Source organism: Diceros bicornis, chromosome 28 (assembly GCF_020826845.1).
Source record: "Diceros bicornis minor isolate mBicDic1 chromosome 28, mDicBic1.mat.cur, whole genome shotgun sequence".
Classification (NCBI taxonomy): domain Eukaryota; kingdom Metazoa; phylum Chordata; class Mammalia; order Perissodactyla; family Rhinocerotidae; genus Diceros; species Diceros bicornis.
The window spans coordinates 36,051,793-36,076,555 of NC_080767.1; the positions used below are offsets into that span (position 1 = coordinate 36,051,793).

Genomic DNA, 24,763 nt, shown 5'->3' on the forward strand with positions numbered 1-24,763 from the left:
AAAGGTACCAAGTCACCCGGGCAGGTGGCAGGAAGACTGTGAAGAAAAGGAAATTGGGGTGCAGGCCCAATCCAAAAGGATGTGGGGAAGGCCCTTCCTCAGCGCCCCATGGCGCTACCGGCCTAGTTCCTGCCCTGAAGGGGACTCTGGGGTCCACAGGCCACCCGAGGCCCCTGGAGCAAAGGCCCCTCGGGACTTATGACCTGACCAATGAAGCGAGAACAGCATTCTGGACACAGCGGTGGCTCTGGGGACCCTGACACCTGTGGGCCCCCCCGAGGCAGCCTCCACGGCTCCTCACACTGGACTGGCATGGCCTCAGGCCTCGGCTTCTCTCCTTCCTCCCACAGCCGCACACACTCAACACCCCCAGGCGGACAGGAAGGGGGAGCCCCCTGGTGCCCCACAGCACAGGCCTGGCCAGTGGGTGCAGTGCATCCATGCAGTGGGGCACTCTGCAGCCGTGAAGAACGAGCCAGGGTGACATGCCGACAAGGACAGATGTCCACAAGGGCCCAAGGGCTAAAGCCGGGCTCATTGGCCACCTCAGCAGGTCACTGTGCCCCTCAGCTGCTGAACCGGGGGAACGGGGACCCCTGGCCCGGGCTGCTCTGCTCAGAAGGGGGCTCCACCCACAGTCCCCCCGTGCTCCCAGGGCCGGCTTCTCTCTATAGACCCCCATCCCCACGTCCACCCCCTGTGAAGTCCCAGGCCTGAGAGTGAAGCCCAGGGCTGGCCACCTGCTGCCAGGGGGGCCCTGGAAGGCACTGTGCTCTCTGAACCCGGGTCTCCTGTCTATAGCGTGGGGCTGGAACAACTCCGGCCCCTGCTGAGCCGGCATCTTGCTACGCACTTGACCTCCGTCTTGTCATCGAACTCGCACAACTTCCCCTCGAGGTGGGGGCTATTGTTATGCCCATTTGACAGATGAGGAAACGAAGGCACAGAGAGGGGTGTCACCACCCAGACCCACACCCTGGGCCGTCTCCGAGCCTCTCCACTGTGCATCCCATGTTGGTGTCCCAGGGATGACGTGACACAAGCCTGCAAAGCCTGTCACCCCAGGCCTGACACTTAGTAAACACAGGACAAACTGTAGTTACCCCAGGGCTGGCCGTGGCCTCATCCTGAAGCCTTGCCTGACCGGCACCCCGCACTGCAGCAGGCCACAGACCCCCATTACAGCGCCCCCCAAGGGGAGCCACAAACCCTCTTTATTGCGAACATGACACAGCCCCGGGGCCACCGGGGAAGAGCAGGGGAGCCAGGAATGAGCCCTCCCTAAACTGGACTGTCCCTGCTTCCCTTGTCCAGGGTGGGAGCCTGACCCGATTCCACCCAGGGTGTAGACAAGGCGGCCACTGAGAGCCCTGGAGAACTGCTGAAGAGCAGGGAGGCCCAGGGCAGGGGGTAGTGTGTGTGACCCCTTTGTGCCCTCAGAGGGGCTGTGAACGGAAATCCTGGGCTTTGTCCCCCAACGTCCCAGGGCCCCAGCAGGCGTCCAGTGTTAGAAGGGAGAGGGCTGGGGGGGTGAGGGTGGGCAAGAGGCAGAAGGATCCTGTGCCCACTGCACAGGATTGCCAGGCGCTGGTCCAGCGGCCCTGGTCCCAGGCAGCCTGCGTCTTCCGCTGCCTCCCCATCCTCCCGGCCCTGGGACGCTCCGTTCACCGCGGGGCCTCAGCGATGGCCTTCTCCACCCGCAGGTACCAGGGCTGGATGCGGGTGTGACGCATGAGGTCGTCGAAGGCCTCCAGGCCCTCCATCACACGCAGCACGCCGTACACCGCCTGGAGGTGGAAACAGCACTGTCACCACAGCCTGGCCCAGAGCAGGCGTCTAGACCTGCCCCATCCTCTGCCAGCTGTGTATCCTGAGGCCGTCTCCTCCCTCTCTGAGAGCTCCGTGACCCAACAAAGGGCCAGATTGGCACACAGGGCTTTGAATGAAGTGGGTGGGATGACTGCAGGTCTCACCTTCCAGCACCCACACCACCTTTCTGGGCAATAACCCACCAGGCGTTTCCTCTGGGAAAATGCCTTCCCCATGCTCAGGTCCTGAGATCTGGGGAGAAGGGACCCCACTAGCCAGCTCCAAGACCCAGACCTGGCAATCAACAAATTCCATCCCCACTGTAGGACTGCTTCAAGGATTGGCACTGAAGCCAGACCAATGAGACTCTGTCCCAAGACTTCTGCTGGATGGAATGCTGGAGCACTGACCCAGGCCTGCCTCAGGCTGAAGCCAACTCCAAGAAGATGCTCAAGGAGAGTCTGAGCCCTGGTAACACCACTCGGGGCCCTGGATCCAGCTGGGCCTGAAGCCAAGCCCTCCCCTGAACTTGTCAGTTATATGAACCAAAACAGTTCCTTGTAGTTGGTTTTCCTTAAGATGGGGCCAGGTGCCTCTGAGGGGTGGGAGAGCTGGGAGATGTAGGTATTGCCTACATCTGGGCATTCCTGCCTAGGCCCCGCTGACCCCAAGGGCAGGCCCCTCAGTCTGTACACACACCCCCACTACCACACTCACCAGATCAGCCAGGTTCGGCTTCTGGCCCCCCATGAAGGGCCGGTCTTTGCCCACAGCTGCCACCCACTTGTTGGCAGCCTCATAGAGGTCCTCACGCACATCGTCCTGGAGGTGGTGCCTGGGCGGGAACGGGGGAAGTCCATCAGGGGAACTCTGTCCCCGGGGCCCGGGGGGCGAAGCGGGAAGGTCTGGGGGCCAGGGCTGCTCTCGGGGTGGGGGTGGGGGGACACTGCACCTGCAGAGCCCTCAGTTCCCATCCGCCCCAGATGGGGAGGGCGTGGACCAGGGAGGATGAGAGAGAGAAACAGAGGAAGGCACAGGCAGGGACCAGCTCTGAACTCCAAGGCCAGCCCTGCTTCCCGGGGGTGGGGAAGGTGATCAGGAGTTCTGGGTTCAAGTCCCGACTTGGCTAATGCCAGGGAGTTGGGGACAGCAGCCCCCCAGGCGCCTGCGCACACACACACGTGCACACAGACATGCACACATACACACACGTGTGCCATCACCTCCTCTTGAGCCGCTTGCTGATGAGGTACATGGCAGCTGCGCCCATGTACTTGGCCAGGGCGCCCTCCACGACCCCGAACTTGCCCTCCCTGACGATGTAGTCGAAGGAGGCCAGCGCCTCGGCGGGCGTGCGGTACACGTTGGGGGAGATCAGGTGCACCAGCCAGTCATCCGCCCACTGCCGCCACTTCATCTCCTCCCTGCGGGCCGGGGGGGACAGAGTGCCGGCCGGTGGGCTTCCTGAGCCGGGGCCTGGGAGGTGCTGGAGCAGACGCACTGTCTAGACCGCCCAGCGTATGGACAGGGGGCCGAGGCCCCAGCAGCAGGTCCATACAGAGACTCAGCCCCGACGCTCATGGTTGCCCACACTGCTCCCCTTCACACCTTCCTGCTCAGCCTGGTCCCCCCTGGAAGACCCCGCCCTCGCCACGGCCCGGGGCCAGCCCCAGCCCCACTCACGTCCTCGCCTCCTTCCCTCCATACATCCGCTGCGCCTCCTTCTCATCCAGCATGAGCCAGTACTTGTTGCAGAACTCGGTCACCTCCTTGCCCTGGTCATTCATGGCCTTCATGGGCGGATAGTAGGTGATGATGTCTTCCAGGGGCTGCCTTTGGGAGACAGCCAGAGTCTCATCCAACTCCCTCCTCCGGGATACTGAGCCCTCATCTCCTGAGGGGGAGTGACTAACCCAGCCTGTCCCAGCCCCAGGTGGAGCCAGGACGGGTCCACAAAAGCTTTCCATCCTCTCGCGCGTGACACAGCAGGTCCTGCAGCAAGAGGGATTTGGGGCAGACACCAGGAGCACTTCCCTGACAAAGGGAGATGTGTGGAGAAGAGGCAGGGGGAGGCTCAGAGTAGGACGCCCACGGCCCATTCTGGAAATCTAAGCAGCAGCCCCACCCTGCTCTCACGGAGGAACTCAGGGGAGGCCCCCCCGGGAGACAGGAGAAGGGATGAATGCAATGCCCGCCTGGGCCTCGGGGGGTGCTCTTACCCTGACACCAGGTGGGTCTTGAGGGCACTAATGATGACCGAGGAGTCATTCAGTTGTTGCTGGAGAAGAGTTGGTTTAGGTCAGGGCAGCTGCCTAGCCACCGGCAGGTCACCGGGGGCTCGAAACAACACCGACCCCAGGCACCCGTGAACACTGGGCAGGTGGACCATCGCTGGGGGCTCACCCTAAGATGCCCTCCTCCTAAGACCCAGTCCCTGCCCTCAGGACGGCCCATCACAAGGGAGACCCGAGTGTGGCTAACGGGGAGGAGGGTGTGGGGAGGACCCAGAGGCTGGGCCCTGGCCCACTCACCCGCTGGGCCTCCCGAGCACTGAGGGGCAGGATGGACTTCAGAAGCTACATAATAGGTGCCAAGCACTGTGCCAGGCATTTCATATCTGCTGTCCCTACAACCAGGAGAGTATAGTCCTTGATTAATGAAGAAGGAAGCCCAGAGAGGCTAAGTGACTGGCCCCAAGTCACACAGCCAGTGAGTGGCAGAGCCACACCTCGAACCCAGATCACCCAGATTTCAGAGCCCACCTTGTTAGGCTCTGTGGTGCTCTGCCTCCCTAAACCCGACTGGGGTTTGGTGTTGGTGGAGAAGAAGGGAGCCTACATTTATCGAGCATCTATTGTAAACCAGCTACTTTGCCCTCAGAATCCTCAGCTGAGGCCCAGGGAGCCCAAGTTCCTTCCAGGGCTGCAGAGCAGGACCCCCTCTGGAGGATTCCGAGACAACCCAGGACAGGGCTCCCGGAGCTCACCAAGTTGTCTCCCTCCTGTGCCAGGAGGATGGGCACCTTCCTGTAGGAGGAGAACTTGATCTCAGCCTTGCGCACGGGGTTCACCTCCACCACCTGGTAGGGCAGGGCATGGAAGTCGAGGAAGGCGCGGACCTTGCTGCAGAAGGGACACGTTTTGTACTGGTACAGGGTCAGCTGCAGGCGGCCGGACAGGGAGAGCTGGGTGGTGAGCAGAGAGAGGGGGGCTTCTGAGGCCTGGTGCCCAGGCCTGCCTCCAGACCCAGGCCCCGCCCCCAAGCAAACAGATTTCCCAGGGCAGTTTCCTAGAATGACCCTGAGAACATTGGGAGGAATGGGGGGGTTGGTGGCAGGGAGAAAGGGAGACCCAGGGAGGTGGGGAGCAGGCTCGTGCAGTGGACAGACAGCCCAGGCTCAAGCACCCATCCAGCTACGGGGAATCTTCCAGTCTCTGGCCGACACTGGACAGACACTTCTCCTCTCCCTCCTGTCCCAAGGGAACACCAGACACCAACAGGTGTGCTCCCCCAGACGCAGAATTATTTCAACTGGGAGTGCCCATCCCCACTCCCTCAACCCCAGGGAGCTCTGGGTGAGGGGGCAGAGCCCAGTGTCAGCCAGAGTGGCGTCTACCCCAAATCTCCAGAAGGGAGGGCTGTATCCAGGCCAGGGCCCTGGACCCCGCACATTCAGCAGGAAAGCCCCAGGTGAGCCTGCAGTGTACCTGCGTTGGAAAGCCACAGCTCAGTCCACCTCCCTCCATGTTCAGACGGGAAACAGGCTGGCCCGAGGGGTGGGTAGGGAGATACAGAGAACACCACTCCCCTTCCACCCACCCCTATACCTCCTGCATCAGGAAAGGGACCGCTGTGGGTGGGTGGTGGGGTGGGGTGGGAGCAGAGAAAGGTTGTGTTGCGGCTGTGTGTAAAGCATCTCAAGGGCAGGTGGGCCACCATCGGCTGAGGGACACCTCCCTGTTCCTCCCTGTCTGGCGCCTGGAGTCTAAGAGTCATCGGTTCCATAAAGATACTAATAACAATACTAATAAATAAATACACAATCTTAGGATTTGGGGACAGTGGGAGGGGGACGACAAAATGTTTGGAAAGCGATTAAACTGTGAAAGAGGCTTTCTTTCTCTTTTCTACCATCACCAAATCTTTCCGTTAAAACACGTTAGAAAAACGACTTTAAGGCAAAGACAACAATTCGAGTTAGCAGGCATCAGTAGAGCCCACATTTCACAGATGAGGACGCCGAGGGCTCGGAGGCTTAAAACCGAGTCACTCGCCCAAGGTCATAAGCGGACGGAGGAAGCGATTCCTGTCCCCGCCGGTTCCCAGAAGTCCCGAAGTGCAGCACTGACACCAAGGCCCCTACCCGCGGCTCGGCCCGGCCCGGGCTTACCTGCACGGCCGAGAGCTCGGCGCGGAGGTCCTGGGCGCGCAGGTGCCACCGCGCCGTGTGGTACAGCCCCAGGGCGCCCCCCAGGGCCAGCGCCGCCGCCCCCAGAAGCCGCGGGCTCCCCTTGCGGGCGGTGGCGGCGGGGCCCGGGCCTCCCGCCGCCCCAGCGAAGCTGGCCCGGCCCAGCACAAGAAGTCCGGGCGGGGGGCGACGGCCCAGCCCCCTGGCCAGAGCGCGCCCGCCGGGCCACAGCGCCCGCGCAGCCAGGGCCATGTTCGCTCACCGGCGCCGCGGGCGGGCGCGCGAAACCAAGACGGTCCGGGCTCAGGCTCGTCTTAAAGGGCCGGGTCTCCGGCTCCCGGCGGGTTGTCAGGGCGACAGTGACGCCGACCGGGGAGGACAGGCCTCCCGGGACTAGGTGTGCATGCCGGACGCCCAGCTTCCACATACCGGTCAGAGCCACAGAAACACACCGGGGATGTCTGGGAGTCGCTAAATGCCCCGGCTTCTGAACATGTAGATGGTGGTGACCCGGGCCGAATGCAGGGAACTCGGCCACGTAACTTGCTATGTGGCCTCTGAGCGTCAGCGTCGTCCATAATATGTGGCTAGTAATTTCTATCTCATGCACCCAATCGAAAGAGACGGAACCCTTCAGAGTGTCAGGGAAAGGGTCACGGCTTTGGGGCCATGAGGGTCACGGAAACGGCCCGCCCCGCCCCATTAGTTGCTGGGCGCCGGCGACTAGGGCTTTGTGCCCTCCCGCACTGCTGCGCTGTTTCTTCTGTGACTCGAACCATAAAAGTTTCCTTACACAGAGGGGGCCTTAGAAACCACGTGCTTCAGATTTCACCCACGCGGAGGCGCCGGCTCTCAGACCCGCAGGTCCCCAGCCGTAGGACGAGGCGGGGAGAGGGAGTCCTAGGTTGCCCCTCTCCCCACGCCGGGCTCGCTCGCCCTAGCTGAGGGTCGGAGCCTCAACCACGTAGGCTTCTTCGTGGGCAGCCCCTGGATGGCCCGGCCGGGCCTCCGGGGGAGGGGCGGTGCACAGGGAGTGGGCGGAGATCTGAAGGCAGGCCGGGTTGGGGGCGGGGCGGGGGCGGAGTCTGACGGCGGGCGGGGGCGGGGCTCTGGGAGTGGGGCGGGGACAGAGCGCTGCTCGCCCGGGTAGGCCGGAGAGCTGGGCGGGGCGGGGGCGGGGCTGTGGGTAGGGGCGGAGTCTGGCGGCGGACGGGGTGGGGGCGGAGCTCGGGCTTCTGGGCTCCCGCCTTGAACGGGGGCGGGGCCCGCGTTCAGCCGCGCCCTTCCACTCTTGCAGCGCCAAGTTCAACCCACCGCCTCCCCTTTCCGCCGGGCCCCGTTCCATTGTCGCGCGGCCTTTGCGGCGCCCGAGCCCGCAATGTCGGGCTGCAACGGGGACCTGGGCGTGCCGGTGGAGGCGGGCGCGGAAGGTGAGGACGACGGCTTCGGGGAAGCAGGTGACCCGGGGGGGCTGCTGAAGCGACATTTGCTTTCTCAGAAGTGCCTTCTTGGAAAGGGGGATCAGAGCCGGTATGGGGGCTTGGAAGGGACCTCAGAGCCTTCCCCACCCTTGGGCGAGTCGCGAGCTGCAGGTGCCGTCTCGGGGTTCAGGGCGAGCACTTGCGAGCGGGTCCCCGGAAACCGCAGCATTCGAGAATTGTGAGCAACTGGCCCCGTTTTACAGATGGGGAGACTGAGGCCGCTTCAGGGACACTCGCCCTTTTGGAATTTGCTCCAGTCACTTCCTTCAGCCCTTGTGGAGACGGAGGCTCCTGAGGGGGCGGGGCCAGTGGCCTGTCTTGGCTGAGCAGAAGGGGCTGTCTGGGTGGGAGCGCCTGCCCTGCTGAGTCAGCATCCGCAGCCCCTTTTGCTGGTGAGGCCTGGGGCCTTTGCGACTGTGACTTGCTTACAAAGCAGCCTGTTGCCTGCACAGCACTCGAGGGTTGGGGGGTGGAGAGAGAACCGTCAGCTCCCTTCTCATCTTCTCAAGCCTCGGTTTCCCCATCTGTAAAATGAGAATAATGATTAGTGTGTCCTGTTGAGATGTGTCAGGATTAAATGGGAAAACGAATGGATGAGGCTGGAGGCTGGAGAGGTTGGTTCCTTAGACACCCCTGTTTTTTTACCCGCCTGGCAGTTGCTCTGCCCTAACATGGGTGTTTCAGCCTTTGCCAAATATAACAAGGAAACCCAATGGGCAGCCCCTCCGCCAAAATACTCGGCACAGTTCTCCCTTTGTCCTCCTGGCCAAAATTGGGCGGAGCATTAGGGCAGGCCCACACCTCTTGGCTTGCCATTCAGTGCTCACTGCCTGTCCTCCCTACACTGCTTCTTCCTTACTTCATTCCAGCCAGGGTCCTCCTGTCTGTGGCCAGCATTGAGCACAGCCCTGCCTCATGCCCAGGGGACCTCAGGGCTGTGGCTGAGCTGGGCGGAGCCCTAGCCCAAAATGAGCAAATCCCAGAGATGGCTGTGCTCTTCCCTGTTCCTGTGGGACATCTGGGGACAAGTGGCTGAGATCCAGGTTTCTCATACAGAGGGGAGGACGGAGCCTCTGTCCAAGAGTAGCCCAGATCCTATCTGCCCTAGAGCCCTGTTCTGGACTATCACTTCTATGACCTCCTGTTGGTGTCTGACCCTGGTAGCCCGTCTCCTCCTGGACACATGCCCTTCCGTGTGACCCCGCCTCTCTTTGTTTTCCTTCAGCCTTTCTGGAAACACTTCCCTGGAAACCAAGGAAAGTCTGAGAAACTGTCACAGCCAATAGGAGCCTAGAGGCATGACAACTAAATGTAATATGGTGTCCTGATGGGATCCTAGAACAGAAAAAGGACATTATGTGAAAACTAAAGAAATCTGAATAAAGTATGGACTTTAGTTTATAATAATAATTGATCAATAGTGGTTCATTAATGTAACAAATGTACCACACTAATGTATGATGTTAATAATAGAAGAAACCGGGTTCAGGGCATATGGGGACTGTGTATACTATTTTCACAATTTTTCTGTAAATCTAAAACTATTTTAAAATTAAAAGTTTATTTTTAAAAACTTGTCATATTGTGCGCCTTGAATATGCGTACTTTATTGCATTGTCTGGTGTTCTCTATCTGGGAAGATTTGTCCCTGATTTAATTTCTGTGATGGTTATGGAGCAACTTCCTTTTCCTTCTGGCATCCGTTTTGGTAAATTACAACTTGCTGCGACATTTCCCATTTTATTACTTATAGCATTCTGTTATCCTTTAAAGTCTATAGAATCTATAGGTATATCTCTTTTTTATTTCTACTTCTTCTGTTATTTGTGCCTTATATCTTTCTGTCTTGAGAAATTTTTCCAAATTTCTATCTATGTTATTAGTCTTTTCCAAGAGTCGACTTTTGGCTTCGATATTCCTATGGTAGCTTTCTATTTTATTAGTTTCTGCTCTTAATTTCATTTTCTCCTTCTATTGTCTTTGGGTTTCTTCTGTGGTTTTCTTTCTAAATTCTTACTTTGGACACTTCCTTCATGACTTTGCAGTCTTTCTTACTGTGAAACACACACTTGAGGTTGTGCATGCCCCTTGTTTACTGTGAGCCTGGCAGTAAGAGTCAGTTTCATCCTAGATCCTGTGGTCTGGCTGGCGGGGCCTTCAACGTGTCCAGATTGCTGTTCAGCCAGGATTGCTTTCACAGGGCTCCTCCCCAAGGTCCACTGGGGCCCCAGGAAGACCAGGCCCCCTGCCTGCCCTTGCCAAGTAGCAGCCTTCCTGGCAGCCTACCACTCCGCTGTCCAGCAGGGGCTGATGCAGCCATCTCTTGCCTTTTGACTTTTCTTGGCAATAGTCTGACTGCAATCCACAAGCTCCAAGTTCAGAAGTCAGCTCCTCACCTTCCCAGTGATTCTCTAAAATGGCCCTGACTGGGCAGGAGGCTGGCGAAGCAGCTCCCTCCCTCCCCTGCTCCTCGCAGGGATAATTAGTAGATAGAAGGGGAGGCCTCTGGTCAGCAAAGAGAAGGATGCTGAGGCCCGTGAATACCAGGCAAGGCCCTCTGGGGGTCTTCCTCTTCCCTCCGCTCCTAATACAGCACACACTTGGAGGGAGCACTTGGTGAGCACTTGGGAGCCTGTAGGAGCCCTTAGCCACACAGGTGGCAGGAAGAGGAGGAGACAGTGGCAGAAGGGCAGGGTTCCCATGCTCCAGCCACAGGACCTGCCAGGGCACCCAGGAACCCTGCCTGGGACAACTGAGCCCTGAAGCTCCTCAGCCCTGGGAGGCTAGGAGTTCTCTGAGCAGCCCGGCTGCAGCTGCCTGCATAGGCCGGCCCACGCGGAGCCTGGGGCCCCTCCTGAGATGAACCCAAGTCCCTTTGTGAGCAGGCCTGGGGTGTGGGGAGAAGATCTATGTGTCAAGTGGACTATAGTAGGCTAAAAAATGGCCCCCCAAAAGATATTCATGTCCTAATTCCTGGAACCTGTAAATATAACTTTACTTGAAAAAAGAGTCTTTGCATCTATGATTAAGTTCAGATTTTTTTCTTTATTACTACTGTTTTTTGTTTCATAACAGTTAATGTCCTAATGCCTGATTTTTAAGGTGGACAAATTAAATGTGTGCATCACTCTCTTCAAAAGCAAACAAAACAAGCTATTTTTTTTCTTGGTATGGCCCAGATTTTTTCTTTTCTTGAAGATTGACAATGTTCTCGCTCCTGATTTGTAATATGATACAGAGTGCATGCTGTTTTCAAATTTCTAAGAGAAGAATAAAATTATTTTCACAACTCACCAATATTTTAATAGTAGAAGACGGGTGTTCTAAACCAATGATGGGCCTTTCCCTTCTTTTCCTTCTCCTGTCTGTCTTTCCTTCCTTCTTTGCCTCCTTATTATTCCACCTTTTAAATAAGTTGGGATTTTGCCATGAGGAGATCATCCCGGGTTATCTGGGTGGGCGGGAAATGTCAACGCAAGTGTGCTGGTAAGGGAGAGGCAGAGGGAGATCACACACAGAGGAGACATCATGTGAAGACAGGCAGAGACTGGAGTGGTGGGGCCACAAGCCAACAAACGCCAGAAGCTGAAAGAGGCAGGGAACAGTCCTCTAGGGCCTCCGGAGGAGTGTGGCCCTGCCCACACCTTGACTTCGGCACAGTGAATTTCTGATTTTGGACTTCTGGCCTTTGGCATGTGTTGTCTTAAGCCAGTAAATTTGTGGTAATTTGTTATAGTAATTTGAAGATTTGGGAAATTCTCAGCCTATCCAGATTGCAGAAGATGCCAAAAGTAAGAAATTCACTGTTAGGAAAGCATGCTCTGGAGAGAAGGCCCAGGTGTGGCTGGGTAGGGGACCTGTGATGTGGAGAAGAGGTGGCCCAGGACAGAGAGACTCAGAATACCGTAGACTAGGTGGCTTATAAACAACAGAAATTTAATTCTCATGGTTCTAGAGTCTGGGAAGTCCAAGATCAAGGTGCTGGCAGATTTGGTGTCTGGTGAGACCCATTTCCTGCTTCACAGATGGCTGTCTTCTCGCTGTGTCTGCACATGGCGGAAGGGGCTAGGGAGCTCTCTGGGGTGTCTTTGATAACGGCACTAATCCCATTCATGAGGGCTGCACTCTCACAACCTAATCACCCCAAAGGCCCCACCTAATGCCATTGCATTGGGGGTTAGGATCTCAACATAAGAATTTGGGGGGGACACAAACATTCAGCTCATAACAGTGTCCCAGGACAGGGGGACCCAGGGGTGTGGATAGAGACCAAGGAGCCACGGGTCACTCCAATCCTGGCAGATCCAGGCTGGCTCCTAGAGATGGGCACTTGTGGCTGCACTGACCCTGGGAGAGGCCAGTGCCCACCTGAGGGACTCTGCCTGAGAGACTGTGGGCCCAGAGGAAGCACCCAGACCTGTGCCCTGTGTCCTCTGCCTGTCCATCATGCCTCTGCAGAGGCTTCCCACCCCTAAGAGGTGGTTCTGACAGTCATGAGAAGGGGTAAGGGGGTGGTCCTCCCTCCAACCCATGGTCTCCTAGGCCCCCAACCCAGTCCCCCTGAGAACTGGGCTACAGAGGGACAGTGGCCAGGCGAAGGCCTCAGTGGGTGTTCTCTGATCCCTGCACCACACTCCCTGGCCCCTCGCCCCACTCTCCACTGGCCCAGGTCAGCCCCTTCTCCTTATGCAGGTGGATGTGCTCTCTCCTTGGAGTCTGACCTCATCCTCACTGCCTGTCACAGTCTTGCTCATGACTCCCCCCACCCAGAGGCCAGGCTCAGCCACAGACCCGCCCCATCTGAAATAAACACTTGGTGAGGATCTGAGCTGGCAGCCCATCCACTGGGATAAGTGGGGTGGGGCGGAAAGGCCATAGCTCGGTCAGTCCCCAGCCCCCCTCCCCCCACCCCCGCCCCAAGCACCCAGAGAGGACCCAGGAGGAGCCTGAGCACCTCTCAGACATTTGTTCTCATTTAACCCTTCTGGCACCCACTACCCTGCCCCTGGGCTGGGCACTCCCCTGGCGTGTCCTGGGTCCTTAGGGTACAAAGGAGAACCAGCCTTTCCAGAGAGCCAGACCCATCTTCCTACACAAGCCACCTTTACGTGTCCAGCAGAGGCCCAGCCCAGGGCCTGGGAGCAGGGCATATAAGGGTGACCCAGGAGTGGTGGGGATGGAACAGCTCCTTTCCTGGGGTGCTGGAAGCTGCCGCCCAGGCAGGAGGGGTGCAGAGCCTGGAGGAGCATGTCTTGTCCAGTGCCAAGGCCATGCCAGGCAGAGGCTTGTGGCAGAAGCACCCCTGCCCAACTCCATGGGATCCCAGCATCCACTGCAGACCCTGCTCAGAGCCGTGGCCTCCAGTCCCCTGCCCCCCTGTGGCCATCATGGGCCCTCCCAGCTGCATGGGAGTCCAGGCCCCAGAGAGGAAGGCAGGAGCACCCAGCTAAGGGGCATGCTCGGGCAACGCACCCGAGGACCAGAACCAGAAGGCAGCCCTGGGCCCAGACCTCATGCTGCCCCCTGCCTGGTGGACCCCATGGGAAGCTGCTTCTGGAAACTGGACACTCAAGCCAAGGCCCTGGGGGAGCAGGAACCTCACGCCAAACAGTCCTTCTGTGACCAAGCAATGGGCTTGCTCTGCTTGCCGTGATCTGAGCCAATTAATCACAACGAGAGACCGAGAAAGGAAGGTTTTATTCAATCAGCTGGCAGAATTGGAAGATGGCAGACTAATGTCTCAAAAAACCATCTTCAAGAATTACAGAATCTTGAGGCTGTTATATAGGGAAAATGGGCAGTAAGGGGGGCGGTTTAGAAATGTCGGCTTTCAGGCATGATGGACTCCAGGGTCTCTCATTGTTTTTTTCTTCTGTCAGTGGTGATGAATATCCTACAGGTGTTCCTTCTTTGTGGAGGCCTTCTTCTTCCTTGGGAAAATTCGTTAGGATTTGTTAAGAACAAAGCTACAACAGTACCTCAGCAGGGGTACGTGCACAGGAGCAGGGCCAGAAAATCATGAGTGTGTAGTAATTTATGATGATTACATTTTAACTAGGAAAAGGTCCTTTAGCGTAACAAGATGGCCTCACTTATGTTCACTTACACTCCCTCCTCCTGGGTGTTGGGACCCGCGGTGGTCAAGGAAGGCCCATCTGTGGACACCAAGAGTTCCTGCTGCTGTGATCAGCCTCCTGGGGGCATCATGCCTGTAGGCTCTTCCCAGGCGTGGCCCCTGGCTCTGAGGGGCCTAGTCACCCCCTCAGGGGGAGCTCCTGCCCAGCCCTTCAAGCAGGTGAGAGAGGATTGCTTTTGCCCTGGTCATCTGAGGCTGGGCTGAACACTGTTCACAGGCTTCCAGAAACCAGTCCAGGGTGTTAGACTGGATTCCTGAGGTGCAGGAACTGTCAGAGAACATTTTGCTGCCTTCTTGAGTGGATTAGACCAGGAGTGGAGCCTGGGCCCCTCTGTGGGACGACAGGCCACTGCAGTTCCTGGGAGCCTCTGCTCCTAGGCACACAGAGGGGCAAGAACCACCTGCCAGAGACACTGTTGGGGGTCTGGAGCAGCCAGAGTTCTCGTGGCTTCTTGCCACAGAGAAACCCAGGTGTGGATGGTTTTTAAGTTCCTGTCACTGCTAAAGAGACCCAGGACAGGACTTGGAAGGCCCTGCTCTGGCTTCTCCCAAGAGGGGCTTGGCCTCAAGGCTTCTGTGTGGTTTATTGTGGCCTCACTCAGGACATCTGAGCTCCTGGAGAGAGAGCAGGGAGAGTTAGTACGGGTGGCCCTGCGGAACCAGCCTAGAGGCCACAGTAGAAGCCAAGAGAGGCGCCAAGAAGAGGCGGGCGAGTGCCTGGTGTGCCCCCACACGGTGCCACGTGTGTGATTCAGACCATTCTGACAGCCCCGGGGCCCAAGGACTGCCCCCTGCTCTGGGCAGCATGAACCCGGGAGTCCCCTCCTTGGCCAGGGGCCCAGGCCCAGTGGGAAGGGGGTGGGCAACGAGTGGGGCCTCCAGGGTCCTGTCCACCCCGGAGCTATTGGAGTCGGCCTAAGTCTAAACAGGAGGTCTACACCACGGTCCTCACCCAACATTCCCAGTGCTGAGTCTCGCAGCTTGTGAGAGGTGGGTGTGTGCGTTGAGCTGACCCTCCCCCAGAAGGCCTGCTGGGCTCTGAAGAGGGTGGGCAGAGCTTTTCACCTTTACCCCCAGCCCAGCCTGCAGGACCCTCCCTTCCAAAGGCAGAATACAGCGAGCACCGCCGGCTGGTCCCCTGCCCTGCAGCTCCAGCCAGCCCAACACCCACCTCTTGTTGGCTGGGATCGGCCACAGCGTGGCCTGACCTCTGCTCCAGCCATGCTGTGACCATCCTTGGCTGGGTGGGGCAGGAGAGAAGGCAGAAGGCAGCCAGGTGAGGAAGGGGTGATGAGATGGCTGTCACCAGGTGTTAGCTGAGGCCAAGATCACACAGAGATGAGGACAGAGAAAGAGACAAGGTCAGCAGGTCTGAGGCCTAGAGCCCGCACAGGGAGAAGAATGGGTCCCACAGGGCTTTGGTCAGAAACTCAGCAGTGACTGCGTGTAGAGACACCCCACGTGTGTGCACCGGGCGCTGTCTGTGCACCAGGCACTGTGTGTGCATGGCCTCAAAGAATCTGCAGCACAGCTCTCTTTGCAGAGGTGGAAGCTGACGCGAATGCAGGTGGGCAGGGATTCACAAGCACCTGGAGGGGCCAGGATTCCAAGTGGGGTCCCTGGGCCAAGCTGTCACCCCTCCAGCACCCAGCCCTGGTTTTCATTTGCTACAGACTTGGCCCTAATTCCCCACCCCAATTCATACCAGGGGAGCATTGGCTACTCTACCCCCTGACATTCAGAGTCTAGAATATTCCATCCAGCAGCTCTTTGGTGAACCAGAACACTGGCCATTCCCTACTTAAAATCCTTTGGGGCCCCATCCATCAGTCTCCCCACATCCAATAGTCACTGCAGACTTGAGGATACCTTTTTTTCCTTTTTTTTTTTTTTTGTGAGGAAGATCAGCCCCGAGCTAACATCCATGCCAATCCTCCTCTTTTTGCTGAGGAAGACCAGCCCTGAGCCAACATCTATTGCCAATCCTTCTCCTTTTTTTCCCTTTTTCTCCCCAAAGCCCCAGTATGTCATAGTTGCACATCCTTCGAGTTGCTGTATGTGGGATGCCACCTCAGCATGGCCAGACAAGCAGTGTGTCGGTGCGCGCCCAGGATCTGAACCCGGGGCACCAGTAGTGGAGCGCACGCACTTAACCACTAAGCCATGGGGCCGGCCCCTTGAGGATACCTTTTAAGGTCACAGAGAAGAGCAGGGGTGGAGCCCCTGGGGCTGCCAGCGGTGATGAGAGGCGTGGGATGTGGCCACTGGCACCTCCGGAGGGTGTGTGGGCTTTGGTGGCAGCATCGTTCCCTCAAAGAAGCTTTGCTCAACTCCACTTCCTGCCCTTTCATCACTCAGATGGGCAGGTAGGGCAGGGCCTGAGGGAACAGGGGTCCTGTGGGGGCCTCTCTGGCCTCAGGGATGCCGAGGCCGCGCCCTACCCATGAGCTCGGGACCCCCTCCAAAGCCCCTTCCCTCAGGGCCCGCTACCCTAGAGCCCAGGCTACGGGAGCTGATCTCCCCGCAGCAGGTGAGCAGAGCCACTGAGGTCCTGTCAGTCTCCTTCAAGGCCAGCGAACCCTCAGTTAAGCCTCAGGTCAGGCGTCCAGACTGCCGCTGCCCCCGTGGTGACATCTTGGAGACACTGCACAGGGGTGGGGACCCATTACTGCCTCCCAAGGATGACCAGGCCCCCAGTTAGGAAACTGCTTCCTTCCAGGACAAAGCTGGGACCAGCCGTGGCAGGAACACTTCTAGGTACCCAGGCCTGAGTCACTGGGCTCTGCGGCCCAAGGCTGTGGCTGGCGACGGGGATGGTCTCAATGACCTCTCAAGGCCGAGGCCAAGTTCTTGTGTTCCCTGTGACCCAAAGCACCTGGTGTCCAGAGCAGGCTGGTGGAGAGCCCACCTTCGGGCCCCAGCCCGCCTCACCCAGCACAGGTGCACGCCCCTCTTTGTCCCCAATCAGGACGGAGCCGGGACTACAGCCTTGGCATTCTGCTTTGCAAAGCAGCCATGTGTGCTGCTCAAGTGTCCAGCTTGGGGTCTCTGTCCCAGACCCAGGCCCAGGACTGGGCCCACAGGACAGGCCAAGTCCCCTGGGGTCGGCTGTAGTCTGTTCTTACAAATGGGGCATGGAGGAGGGGAGGGGCTGACTCAAGGCAGGGAGCACTCCCAGGTCAGCCTCTCGGAGGGTCTCACCCTGTGCCAGGGCCAGGATCCGGGCTCCAAAAGCTCGGGGCACATACTCTGTCCTTCCCTGTTGGGCATGCCACTCTTAGCTGCCCCACTCTCCCCTATCCCTTCCGAGAACTGGGAAACAACACACGGTCTGTTGTGGTGAGGCATTCCCTGCTTACATCAGGTGCTGGAAGGGGGGGCCTCACTGCACAGACCCTACCCCTGGCTTGGGCTGAGCAGGGGCTCCTGGAGGTCAGAGGACAGCTCGTCCAGATCAAGGACCACTGACTCACATACAAGGCCAACCAGAGCGAAGGGAAGGGCTACAGAGTGTGTGCAGAGGGAGCCCTTGTCCCTGCCAAAGGCGCAGAGCTTGGGGAACGCCCCTCCCAACGCCCTTGGCGTTCCTGCCCACCCATCTTGCACAATCCTGACCAGGGGGGAAAGGGGCAGAAATCTTGCCAAGTGTTTCAGCAGGAGTTGCTGGCAATTGCCTCCCCTTCCTGGATGTGGCAAAGGATGAATCACTCCACCCTGGGGTGGGCCGACCATAAATAAGGAGCCCCAGGCCAGGCTCCTCACCCTCCTCCTCCTCCTCCAGCAGCTCCCGGAGCGCCAGCTTCCTCAGCCCTGAAATCATGGCCCTAGGGCTCCTGTGGCTGGGCCTCACCCTGCTGGGGGCCCTGCAGACCCAGGCCCAGGACTCTGCCCAAAACCTGATCCGGTCCCCACCTTTGCTCAGAATCCCGCTGCAGCCCGACTTCCGGGATGACCAGGTGAGGGGCCTGGAAGGGTAGCTGGAAGGAGGGCCCGGCGGAGAGTGCAAGCAGAGTGGAAGAGAGGCAAAGAGTCTTAGGAAGCGTGTTAGGGCAGGACAGCCCCAAGCTTCAGCTCAGCCTGCCCTCAGATCACCTTCTGGAGGCCACGCCCCATGCCCCCATCTCACCCGGGACCCTGCTGACAAGAGGGTCACCTGAGCAGACCCTGCCGGGTCCATGCTCTCTCCCATAATCCCCATAGTCTTTGCAAGGCGGGAACATCTTCAGTCCCTCTGCATGACGAGGAACCTGCAGCTCAGGGAGGCCAGCTGGCCACTTGCCCAGGGTCACCTCATACCTGCCAGACTCAGGGCCCCCTCCTGGCCTGGCGGCCTCCAGCTCTGGCTTCATCAGTGCAGGCCCAGCCCAGGCCTGAGTGCCTCGTCCCAGGCCCCGCCGCCTAGTTAGAGGGGCTCCTGGTTCCGGTCTGGGCTGCTCAGAGGTGCCTGCAGGGGCGGAGCAGTGGGGGGCCCTGGGGCCCGTTGCTGGGCTCTGCCTGTCATCACGCCCCTGCAGTTCCAGGGGAAGTGGTACGTTGTGGGCCTGGCTGGGAATGCAATCGGGAAAGAAAAGCAAGGCCAGGTTAAGATGTACGCCACCACCTACGAGCTGAAAAACAACGGCAGCTACAACGTCACCTCCACCCTGCTCCGGTGAGAGCTGCCACCTCCTCGGGGAACCTGGGGGACCTGGCGGGCTGCCCAGGGGGCTGCGAGGCAGACTGATGTCACAGCCAAGGGGTGACCGAAGCTGAGAGAGAGTCATTCACCCTACTGCTGAGTGCTAGATTCATATATTTGTTCATTCCTTCCTTCCTTGATTAGATCAGCATTTATTGGTCACTTCAGCACAGACACACAGTAGTGGCGATGGACAGTCATTAGGAAACAAGATGGAGAGAGCAGGGGTGTCCTGGCATGGGAGGAGGGTCACTGCAACCCCCCCCAGGCTTCACTGAGGGCTTCCAGGGAGGTGGCCTCTGGGCTCGGCCTTGAAGGAGCCAACCTGCCTCAGGAGGGATGAAGGCGTTCACGCCTGGGCTGGTGGACTCCGAGTCAGAGAGCTGCTCCTTCAGGAAGCAGCAAGCCATCGCGGGGCTGCCCCAAGCAGGAGCCGCTGAGCAGCCTGGAGGGGGGTGGGCAGCCCTGGCAGGGGCCTCAGGCACCAGCCCAGAAGGGATTTGGTGAGGAGTGGGTCTGAGCAGGGCCCCTCTGGCTACAGTGGGGAGATGAATGGGGGAGTGCCAGGGATCACCCAGTGCCTATGGGATTCTGGCTCTGGCTCCTGGGGACATGGGCACTGGAGCATTTATGGAACAAGGGGCAGAAGGAGGGCAGGTTTGGGAGATCAGGGGACAGGGTGGGACTCAGGTGAGAGGTCAGCATTGGCCCAAGAGCTAAGGGTGTCCTTGGCATGGAATAGACTGGAACCTCACAGGATGAATCCTCCAGGGGAGGTTACAGAGAGGGAAGCAGCAGAGAGAAGAGAAGAGTAGCAGATAAATGCCTGGGGGACATGGGGGGGGGACAGTATGTAGGGAAGGCCACTAAGGGGAGACAGCCCTGAAGAGGAAAGGACAGTGGGTGCTGAAGGGCGGGTCTGAGCAGGGTCAGGTAGCCCAGGGCCAACCAGGCAGGGACAGCCAGGGATAGGCTCAGAGGGCAGGACCCAGGCCCTCTGAGCTGGGTGGGGTGGGGCCTCCTGCTGTGGTGGGGGATGGGCTGTCCTGGGCTAGCTGGACCAGGGGCATCAGAATCTTAGCCCCTTCAGCTGCAGCCCTGGCCCCACCTCGTCCAGCCCAGGTGGTGCAAGCCTGTGTCGTCTCCCTCTCACCCGCCCATCTCTCACTCTCACAGGGACGAAGGCTGTGACCACTGGATCAGAACTTTTGTCCCAAGTTCCCTGCCTGGCCAGTTCTACCTGGGCGGCATTAAACGTGAGTCCTGAGTGAGGTGGGCCCTGAACTGGGGGTTCCAGGGGGTGGAGGCCTCCCACAAGGGGAACAGACACCCCTGCCCGTCCACACAGGTGCTGTCCTATGGGGGGAAGCCCATGCAGACAGGCTGGGGAGAAGGGATTGGCTCCCTCCTCCCGGCCAGGGCAGGCTGACCGCTCGCCATCCACCCCACAGGTTATCCTGGAGTGCAGAGCTACACCGTGCGAGTGGTGGCCACCAACTACAACCAGTATGCCATAGTGTTCTTCAAGAAGTTTTACAAAAACCAGGGTTACTTCAAGACCACTCTCTATGGTGGGTCGTCACCCATCTCCTTGGGGACCCGGATCCTGGTCACACGGGGGGAGAAGAGGCTCATCCCCACCCAGCCGCCAAGGTTCTCTCCAGTGCCAGCTCTGCTCTGAGCCCCTGGGAGGCCAGGGAGAGAGGTCCTTCTGCAGACCCCTCAGTGAGGAAGGCGTCTGCGGCCTCATTCACACATTCTACAATACTTATGGAATGTTTGCTGGCCACTCATTGGCCGTCTTGGCCACAGGGAGGACCAAGGAGCTGCCCCCTGAACGGAGGGAGGAATTCACCCGCTTTGCGAAATCCATTGGCCTCACCGATGACCACATCATCTTCCCTATCCCTATCGGTAAGGCCCAGTTGGGGAGAGGAGAAGGGGACATGCAGCTGTCTAGGCCTGATGCTGCCCCACCAAGGAAAGGGGGAGAGAAGAGACTCGGTCCCCTGGTCCACTCACTGGAGCCCCCTGGGAGCCACTTTGGGCTCAGGGAGACCCTTTCCCACCCAGGGGTCTGTGGGGCCCGCAGGGATCTGGGCCCCAAGTGTTCCTCCCTGACAGGCAGCTTGGGCCTGCCCAGATGAGAATTTCAGGCCCAGGTTCAAGTTTCCCCAGTCTCATTGCCACGGCCACCTCCCCCTATGCCCCAGGTCCTGCTGTTCTGGGCCACCTCCTCCCTTGCCCTGGGGCTTGCCCACCACTGACTTGGGAGGTACCCTTGTCTGAAGGTGGCCTGGCCTGGGCAGAGGGCTCCAGCCAGGCCACTCAGAGAGCCACTGACCTCCCCAAGGCTAAGTGGCTGCCAGGGCTCAGCAGGTAAATGGGCAGGAGGCCTAGGTGCCCGAGCAAGTGGCTGGGCCTCACTTGCCTCCTCTGGAGGGTGTCCCCCAGGTCCGCTCATCCTCAGGCCTTTCTCCCAATCCCCCAGCCCCATCACTTGCCCCTCTGCTGCCGCATCCCTGAAGGGAACCCCTAGATCTGCTGCTGCTGGGCCAGGCTGGGGTCTGGGGCAGCCCAGGGGCAGTGCAGGGGCCTTGGTGGTCAGGGATCACACACACAAACACACACACACACACACACACACCTGCTCATTCTGATGGACTCTCTCCCCCACAGACCAGTGCATCGATGAACAGTGAGCGTGCAGTGAGTATGGCTGGGGAGGGGCTGATGGGAGCCAGGGTGCAGTGGGGCGGGGTCTCAGGCCTGCCCTTGCTCCCCCACCCAGCATGCTGCCATCTTTACTCCCTTGTCTCCCTCTCAGGTGCCTCCTGTCTCTCTCTGCCCCCATCGCCCTCAGGTCGGCCCCTGCCCAGGATGCTGCCCAGCTGCCCCCACCAGCCCAGACACCAGTGAGAGACCCAGGAGACACTTTCCATGGCGCAGCCCACCAGTTGCTCCCCAGGCCACCCTACTGATGGCCCCTCCTTGCCTGCTAAATAAACACATGCCCACAGACCCCCAGTCTGTGCTCCTTGACTCCTGGGCCCTCTGGGAGGAGGACGGGCAAAGGGTGGGCTCACATTAGCGTCACTCCTAGGGACTGTGGTCCCAGCAAGGAATGGAGGCCACAGAACCAGAGTCCAGCGTTTTTTTTTTTAAGTTTTTTGTTTTGTTTTGTTTGTTTGTTTTGTTTTGTTTTTGTGAGGAAGATCAGCCCTGAGCTAATATCTGTGCTAATCCTCCTCTTTTTGCTTGAGGAAGACCTGCTCTGAGCTAACATCTATTGCCAATCCTCCTCCTTTTTTTTCCCCAAAGCCCCAGTAGATAGTTGTATGTCATAGTTGCACATCCTTCTAGTTGCTGTGTGTGGGACGCGGCCTCAGCATGGCAGGAGAAGTGGTGCGTCGGTGCGCGCCCAGGATCCGAACCCGGGCCGCCAGTAGCGGAGCGTGAGCGCTTAACCGCTAAGCCACGGGGCCGGCCCCCAGAGTCCAGCTTTGACTGAACACTTCCTAGCTCCCAACTCTGGGCCCACCCCCATGTCCCTGCCTTTGAGGGGTGCCGACTTCAATGGAATCACTGATGGGACCACACCTCATGCCCTCTGCTGCCTGCAACACTCCTACAGCAGAGGCCCAGCCAGAGCCAGGGAGCTGGAGGAGACTGGGAGGGCTGAGGTGCTGTCACCCCTGACTCACCAGGATCCCTATGGATGCTGGAAGATGGCAGCCAGTGCGGGAGTGGTGCACAGTGGGTGGGGTGGAGGCATGCTCAGCTTGAGGCTGTGCCAGGTAGAAATGGTCCCCAGGAGTGGTCCCCTGCACCTTTGCCAGCCCCTGTGGGCCCAGTGCTCACCCTCCTGGCCACACTGGTGGGTGGCAGTGTCCATGCTGATCCCTTTCAGAGTGCTCTCGCTCACCCACATCTCCTCTCTATCATGACCTCCTGACCACCAGGGGCAGGGCCAGGAAGCAAAGAGGGGAATATGCTACCAGAAATCCAGATTCTAGAAGACTCGTGGGCTCCAGGCCTGCACGAGTCTGTGTGGGCCTGTGTCTGGGGCTGCTTGGCTGGGCCTGTGTCTGGGGCCTGACAAGCCCCTGTCCACCCACAGGCCACAGCTGCAGCGCCTCCATGTCTGCATCACACACAGGACTCCCTCCCCGGCCTCTTCTCCCCTTGCAAGGTCAGAGGTCAGAGGAGGTGGGGTTCTGAAGAAACCCAGGCTTCTCTGTCCCACAGGCTTGCACATCTACCCCCTGGCTGGGGGAGTGGGGAGACACTGGAGCTGTGAGCAGTCCCAGCCTCCACCCCCAGGGAACAGGACAGGCCTGAGACCCAGGCCCACCAGATGCTCTCACAGTCTCGGAAGTCTGGGCCAGACTCCAGGAAGAGACCAGCTTGCTGCAGCCTGGGCTGAGCAAGGATGGAGGCCATGCATGAGTCCAGAAGGGCACCGAGGGGGCCACTAGCCAGAGCCCCATATCTGGCTGAGAGTGGGGGAAGCTGAACCCAGCACACTGGCCCTTAGGCTCCACTTCAGGCCACAGATCCAGGTTCTCTGCCTTGGCCCGTGCAACGCAGCTTCCCATCACCACCTGGGCCTCCCGGGCCTTCCAGGGTCAAACTCTTAGGGCACAAATGGGGCTCTGTGTTTCCTCCCAGGGTCACTGGGTTTATTAGTTTCCTATGACTGCTATAACAATTACTGCAAACCAGCAGCTTAAAACAACACACATTTATTGTCTTACAGTCCTGGAGACCAGAAATCTGAAATCAATTTCCCTGGGCTGAAATCAAAGTGTCAGCAGTGCTGCACTTCCCCCCGAGGCTCTAGGAGACAGTCTGCTTCTCAGCCTTTTCCAGCTTCTAGAGTTGCCTTCCTCGCATTCCTTAGCTTGTGGTCCTTTCCACCTTCTTCAAAGACAGCAGCATGGCATCTCCAAATCTCTCTCTCTGCTGAGGTCCTCACGTGGCCTTCTCGCTTATGTCTGTGGTCAAATCTCCCTCTTCCCCCTCCTTATAACTTGTGATTACATTTAGGCCCCACCTGGATAATCCAGGATAATCTTTCCAGCTCAAATCTTAATGCAATCACATCTGAAAAGACACTTTTCCCAAATAAGGTACCATTCACAGATTCCAAGAGTTAGGACCCAGATACCTCTGGGGGCGATTATTCAGCCCACCACACTGGGCTCAGAGAAGGAATGATGGCAGAATTTGTGAGGTGAGGAATGAGAGGTGAACAGGGACCCCAGAGGCAGGGCAGCACCATGGCACGCCCCCGCTCCCATCAGGGCTGGCTGGGGTAGGTGACTCTTTCGTCCTGTGGTCTGGTGTGTGGGCCTTGACCACAGGAGTGGGGTGGGCAGGGTCCAGGTTAGCTCCGGCCTCTGGGAGTGCAGAAGGAGCCAGCTAGGTAAGGTGCCTCTGCCACCTCCCCTGCTCCTCCCCTCCTCCCCCAGTTCCCCCCCTTCCCATCCTCACTTAGCCACATGGGGGATGAGGCTTTGGCTGGGCTGTACTCTCCTCTCCTCCCGCCTGCCTCCCTCTGCTCACACTGCTAGCCCCAGGCCTCAGGCCCCTGCTCAGGCTCCAGGAGAATAGCTACTCCTTGAATGCTATAGGTGGGGCTAGTCCTGCTGGGGGCCTTGCAGGGTCCTGCAGACCCTGCCCAGTTCTCCATGGAGTCTGACTCCCACAGGACAAGGTGAGGGACTCCCCTGCCTGGTCCCCACGATGGGACAGGAGCCCCTGATGGGGGAGGGGGCACTCTCTGAGGCTAGGCTGTCTCCCTGGGAAAGAGTGGGGCTGAGCAAGGGCAGCGCCTGGCAGAGGTGTGAGCAGGGCTGAAAGAGAAGGAGGGCTGGGTACTCGCCTTTGGCTGGTGGGCGAGAGGCCCTCCCTGGGACCATGGCATTTCACCAACCAAGACAGCAGAGCCCTGTGTCCCCTGATGGGCACAGAAACACCTGTGTCTGTGTGTAGCACACCAGTGTGCAGAGACACATCACAAACACAGGTCACATACGTGGATGTGCCAACACAATCCAAACACGTTTATCCCTATAAGCATAGGGCACCGCAAAAAAACCCCACAGGCACACGTTTTGCTCCCAGACGTGAAATCACATCTGGGATCACAGGACTCCACTCTGTGCGTGAGCCCACAGACAAAGGGAGAAACACGCAGACTCCCGGGCACACGGGGATAGGCAACAAACTCTTAGAGAGACATGCAG

At 58.8% G+C, this 24,763-nt stretch overlaps 2 protein-coding genes and 1 long non-coding RNA gene across 5 annotated transcripts; 2 read left to right on the plus strand and 1 right to left on the minus strand.

The window, feature by feature from the left end:
• Positions 1 to 1,179: 1,179 nt before the first annotated feature.
• Positions 1,180 to 6,484, minus strand: PTGES2 (prostaglandin E synthase 2). Of its 2 annotated transcripts, XM_058524150.1 has the most exons (7): positions 6,200 to 6,484; positions 4,796 to 4,993; positions 4,029 to 4,087; positions 3,493 to 3,642; positions 3,033 to 3,233; positions 2,527 to 2,644; positions 1,180 to 1,787 (listed from the first exon to the last, which is right to left on the minus strand). In XM_058524150.1, exons 1-7 carry the CDS (start codon positions 6,467 to 6,469, stop codon positions 1,665 to 1,667), a joined length of 1,119 nt encoding a protein of 372 aa, XP_058380133.1. In that variant the 5' UTR covers positions 6,470 to 6,484; the 3' UTR covers positions 1,180 to 1,664. The 2 variants fall into 2 exon arrangements, with proteins under 2 accessions (XP_058380133.1, XP_058380134.1); XM_058524151.1 differs by lacking the exons at positions 4,029 to 4,087; positions 6,200 to 6,484 and having other exon boundaries at positions 4,796 to 4,849.
• Positions 6,485 to 7,053: 569 nt separating this feature from the next.
• LOC131393394 (uncharacterized) lies at positions 7,054 to 9,276 on the plus strand. Its single transcript, XR_009215922.1, has 3 exons — positions 7,054 to 7,181; positions 7,515 to 7,647; positions 8,924 to 9,276. It is a non-coding gene; the product is annotated as an uncharacterized LOC131393394 (long non-coding RNA).
• An 8,249-nt stretch (positions 9,277 to 17,525) lies between these two features.
• On the plus strand, positions 17,526 to 21,533 carry LCN2 (lipocalin 2). Of its 2 annotated transcripts, none has more exons than XM_058524784.1 (7): positions 17,526 to 17,790; positions 18,349 to 18,485; positions 19,689 to 19,768; positions 19,964 to 20,083; positions 20,325 to 20,426; positions 21,192 to 21,221; positions 21,340 to 21,533. In XM_058524784.1, the coding sequence occupies exons 1-6, from the start codon at positions 17,653 to 17,655 to the stop codon at positions 21,212 to 21,214; spliced, it is 600 nt and encodes a 199-aa protein (XP_058380767.1). In that variant the 5' UTR covers positions 17,526 to 17,652; the 3' UTR covers positions 21,215 to 21,221; positions 21,340 to 21,533. The 2 variants fall into 2 exon arrangements, with proteins under 2 accessions (XP_058380767.1, XP_058380768.1); XM_058524785.1 differs by having other exon boundaries at positions 21,376 to 21,533.
• Positions 21,534 to 24,763: the final 3,230 nt, after the last annotated feature.